General features: G+C 43.0%; 1 protein-coding gene across 1 annotated transcript; it reads left to right on the plus strand.

Moving 5' to 3' along the window:
• The first annotated feature begins 535 nt into the window (after window positions 1-535).
• Window positions 536-2,553, plus strand: LOC146582755 (chymotrypsin B-like). The gene is given in 7 exon segments (XM_085286826.1): window positions 536-596; window positions 878-981; window positions 1,068-1,147; window positions 1,547-1,628; window positions 1,710-1,890; window positions 2,131-2,264; window positions 2,392-2,553. Coding segments are annotated over 7 exon segments (804 nt in total).
• Window positions 2,554-4,363: the final 1,810 nt, after the last annotated feature.

The raw sequence follows: 4,363 nt of genomic DNA on the forward strand, positions 1-4,363 counted from the left end.
TTACCGCAGAGCGAGCACGTATGCATTTTAAACAGGAGATAAATACAGAAACATGATGGAAAACACAAAGCAAAGCAAATAAAGATAACTATATACTATGAAGACAAGTTAAAATGCAGTTAAGATACTGCTGAATATGACTCGTTTCTGTATATAATCTGGTTTTGATTAAACATATGTACACTCCATATACTTGGTTTGATTGCAGTACATTGTTTGTATTTAAACAGCAGGAAATTAAACCTGTTTTCAGCCTCGTTTCTCATCGTTTTCTTGAATTTTCCATCTGCTTAATTTAACAAACTTGGGTTTTGATAAAACTACATGAGCACCTATAGATGTTCCCGAGTAAAACAGTCGTCAACATTTTGGTTTTTTACGTTTTTCAGCCAATCACAGAGCTGCTCGTCAGGGTCGTGAGAATCCCACGATCGCCTGAGCTCTGATAACTTGAGGAGGAAACTGTAAGACACTTCTGATTGGCTACGGTCCAACACGCTGCAGGGATAAAACAGCAGCTTGACCCTTCATCGCCATGACCACCATGGCCTTCCTCTGGATCGTCTCCTGCCTCGCCTTTGTCAGCGCTGCCTACGGTGAGAGTGCCAGGTTCAGTTTTCTTTCAAAGTTTGAGTTTGACTCAAGTTTTCTGCACTTTTATTACTTTTTAAAAGTTAAATGTGTAACTGCTGCATGAATTAGAAGATCTGTGAAACGTATTTTTTTAATAAAAAGTTGATTATTAGTTTAGGCCACAGTAACTGCATGTGAGATGATCAGCTCTCAGTTGCAAAGATTACTGTGCAGTTAGATATTGAAGTACTTCAAACGGTCAGTGTGACTCTGCTGGTTTGTTCTCTTTGTGTCAAAACCTCAGGCTGTGGCACCCCTGCCATCCCTCCCCGGGTCACTGGCTATGCCCGCATTGTCAACGGTGAGGAGGCAGTGCCTCACTCCTGGCCCTGACAGGTGTCTCTGCAGGTGAGTCAGCTGACCTCAGCAATCGCAAGCAGCTTCTTCTCCTTCTTCTTCTTCATTATCTCAGTTTGCTCTTGTTTTCCTCACAGCAAACCAACGGCTTCCACTTCTGTGGAGGATCTCTGATCAGCGAGCAGTGGGTGGTGACTGCTGCTCACTGTAACGTCAGGTCAGCACGAGAAAACCTCAGCACATCAGCTCACACATCTGTCTGCGGCTGGTTGCTGCTTAAGATGCAAAAGTTTAAAAAACGAGTCAGACAAATATCATGCATCTATTCAAACCGACAGTGCGACTTCCTTTGTGTGACTCAGTTCTGCACAAACATACAAACCCATAAAAACAGCTCGAGGTTTACAGTTGGCTTATTAAATTCCTAAAACAGCTGATTATTGTAGACTTTTTGTCTGACAGACAGACAACGTTGCTTTTGTGTTGGACTGCTATGGATAAATTCCCTTTCAACAGGTATTTGTGGTATGAGGATAGCGTGTCTGTGGACTGAATAATAACACTTTTTCATTGTGTGTTTTGACATTTAAAAGTTGCATTCCTATCCTACTGCTAGGACCTACCACAATGTGATTGTTGGAGAGCACAATAAGGGTTATGGCTCCACTGAAAACATCCAGGTGCTGAAGCCCGCCAAGGTGAGAACCAATCATCAACCAACGAGCTTTCAGAGCATGCACTTTTCCCATATCTAACCCCTCCCTCCATACTTCTCACAGGTCTTCACTCACCCCAGCTGGAACCCCCAAACCATCAACAATGATATCACCCTGATCAAGCTGGCCAGCCCTGCTCGCCTGGGCACCAACGTGTCTCCCGTCTGCCTTGCCGACACTACCGACAGCTTCGTTGCTGGCATGAAATGCGTCACTACCGGCTGGGATCTGACTCGTTACAACAGTGAGATGTCTTGCACAGGAGGAGAGGGCAGTCTGAGTTTAACCCTCAGTGCAGTTTATTGCAGTTTCTTTCTTTAGCCAACAAAAACGTTCTGCTAACAGTTAATTCTGCTCAAATTGTCAAGTTGGAAAAGTTGTGGTTCACGTATTTCTCCATCAGAAATATTATCAGACAAACTATGTGTATTATCAGTGTGACAGGCATTTATGACAAAAATGTTCCATGGTTACTGTCCCACAGCTCCCAGTACTCCCAATAACCTACAGCAGGCCGCCCTGCCTCTGCTGTCCAACGCGGAGTGCAAGAAACACTGGGGCAGCAACATCTCTGACGTCATGATCCGTGCCGGTGGAGCTGGTGCCACTTCCTGCATGGTAAGGACCCGCCCACCCACCTGGAAACCATTCCAGATTTTCTTCACACACGCTTTGTCCCGTTCTAGTGTTGGACGCTTCCACGTACCTGTTGGTCTTGTTTGTTGTTCATTACTCTCTTTCTCAGGGTGACTCTGGCGGACCTCTGGTCTGTCAAAAGGACAACGTGTGGACTCTGGTTGGTATCGTATCTTGGGGAAGCAGCCGCTGCTCCACCTCCACTCCTGCTGTCTACGCCCGAGTCACCCAGCTCCGTGGGTGGGTCGACCAGATCCTGGCTTCCAACTAAAAGCTAAACAGCTAAACCTCCTCCACCAGGGACACCCACAAACCCCATAAGACCCCAGAAGTGTGACATCAGAGTGTGGACCCAGGTCATCGATGATAATAAAAAACCTGAAAATCAGAGACTGTGTTAGACTTTGACTTCTTTCAGCAGAGCCTGAATCTACTTTGCTTACTGAGTTTGCTTTAGCATATTTCATCACTTCTTAAAAGGGCAGCACAGCATGGCGCCCTTCTCTCAGACGCCCACACCATACAGCATGTGAGCATGTCAGCTTGATTACTTTTCCACAAAATTAGCTACATCAGTCTTAAAAGCAGATTAGGGCTGTGCATGTGTGTGTTTCTTGCGTATGTTTGTGTGTCTTCTTTGTAAGTTGTTTCACTCTTTAACAAAGACATTGTACAAGAAAGTGTTTTTGTAAATGGCCTAAAAAGAAATAACATGAGAAAAACCCCACTATTAATAAACTGTAGTATGTTAAACATGTGAACAAGACTGAACATCAGCATCTTTTCATATTTACATCAATTGATTTATTTATAAGCACATTTAAAAACAACACACAAACAACAACAACAAAAAACATTACAAAGAAAAGCAACAATGCGCTCACCTTTAGTTTCCAGAGATGCACAGACTTTTCCAAAGGAACCAAAGTATTTGTTTACAGTTGCACATATTTATTACAGATTAAAATGCCTGCAAAATAAAACTTGGCGCCTGCTCCATGTCACCATTAGGTGGTGATCAGCTGACAGCACAGTCCCTTTCTCTAGCTGAGTGTCCAAGACATTTGATGGTTTGATTACAAAATCAACCTGCAGCATGAACATGGTTTTCCTTATCAATAAGAGTTATTAACACAGGAGCTGAGTAATAGAACATCACTCGGGTTCAGACTACGCTTGTCCCAAGCATGCTCCCCCGATGTCCGTAATGGAGTCTGGATGGGCACCTTCCAAGCACCAAGAAGGCCAGGTACTCTAAAGGAGACGCAAGTATACTCAGCCCTGCTTCCACCTCTTACTGAGGGTTGTAAGTCACAGCAGCTGGCTGCCCCTCCCTGAGCCTGGATCTGCCGGAGGTTTCTTCCTGTTAAAAGGGAGTTTTTCCTTCCCACCGTCGCCAAAGGTCATATAATTGTTGGGTTTTTCTCTGTAAGGTCTACCTGACTATATAAAACGCCTTAGACGGCTGTTGTTGTGATTTGGTGCTGTATAAATAAAATTTAAGCTCCAGAGTAAAATAGAATCCTGATTTAATTTCTAATAAACTTTGGCTCCCTTCAAACTGTTGGGAAACATACAGTTAGTCTATAATTTGTTGAACAGAGCCATAGATTTTATACTTTCGCCTAAGTAAACCAAAGAGTGGATAGATATAGACGTAGTCCCCCAGTTTAATAGCCTCACAATTAACTGAACAAACCAATAATAATAGTAATTTCATAAGAACTGTTTTTAATACTTGAATAAAAAAATCCTTTGTGATGAGTGAAGCGTAGAACCCACGGACATCACCGATGCTGCGCTTCTTCCCGTCAGCTGCTGCTTTTTTGTGAGTCTCTCTGTCTTCAGTTTTGTGTTTAATAACTGAAACGTGTAAACAGTAGTTCACACCATGTTGTTAACACAGGCGTATTTTGATTGTAGTTGTTGATAGTGTTACACCTGCCACGACAAGCGACTAAAATTTTGTTCTTGCTCTTTTTAAATTGCTTTATTTCCATTTTCAGGAAAATGATGGCCTCCCTCTCTTGCACTAACATCTCATATTTACGGTTACATTAAAATTATAGTGAAAAGCTATA

Source organism: Mchenga conophoros, linkage group LG1 (assembly GCF_057382185.1).
Source record: "Mchenga conophoros isolate Kocher_MC1m ecotype Shallow Benthic linkage group LG1, M_conophoros_male_GT1.1, whole genome shotgun sequence".
In the NCBI taxonomy this organism is placed as follows: domain Eukaryota; kingdom Metazoa; phylum Chordata; class Actinopteri; order Cichliformes; family Cichlidae; genus Mchenga; species Mchenga conophoros.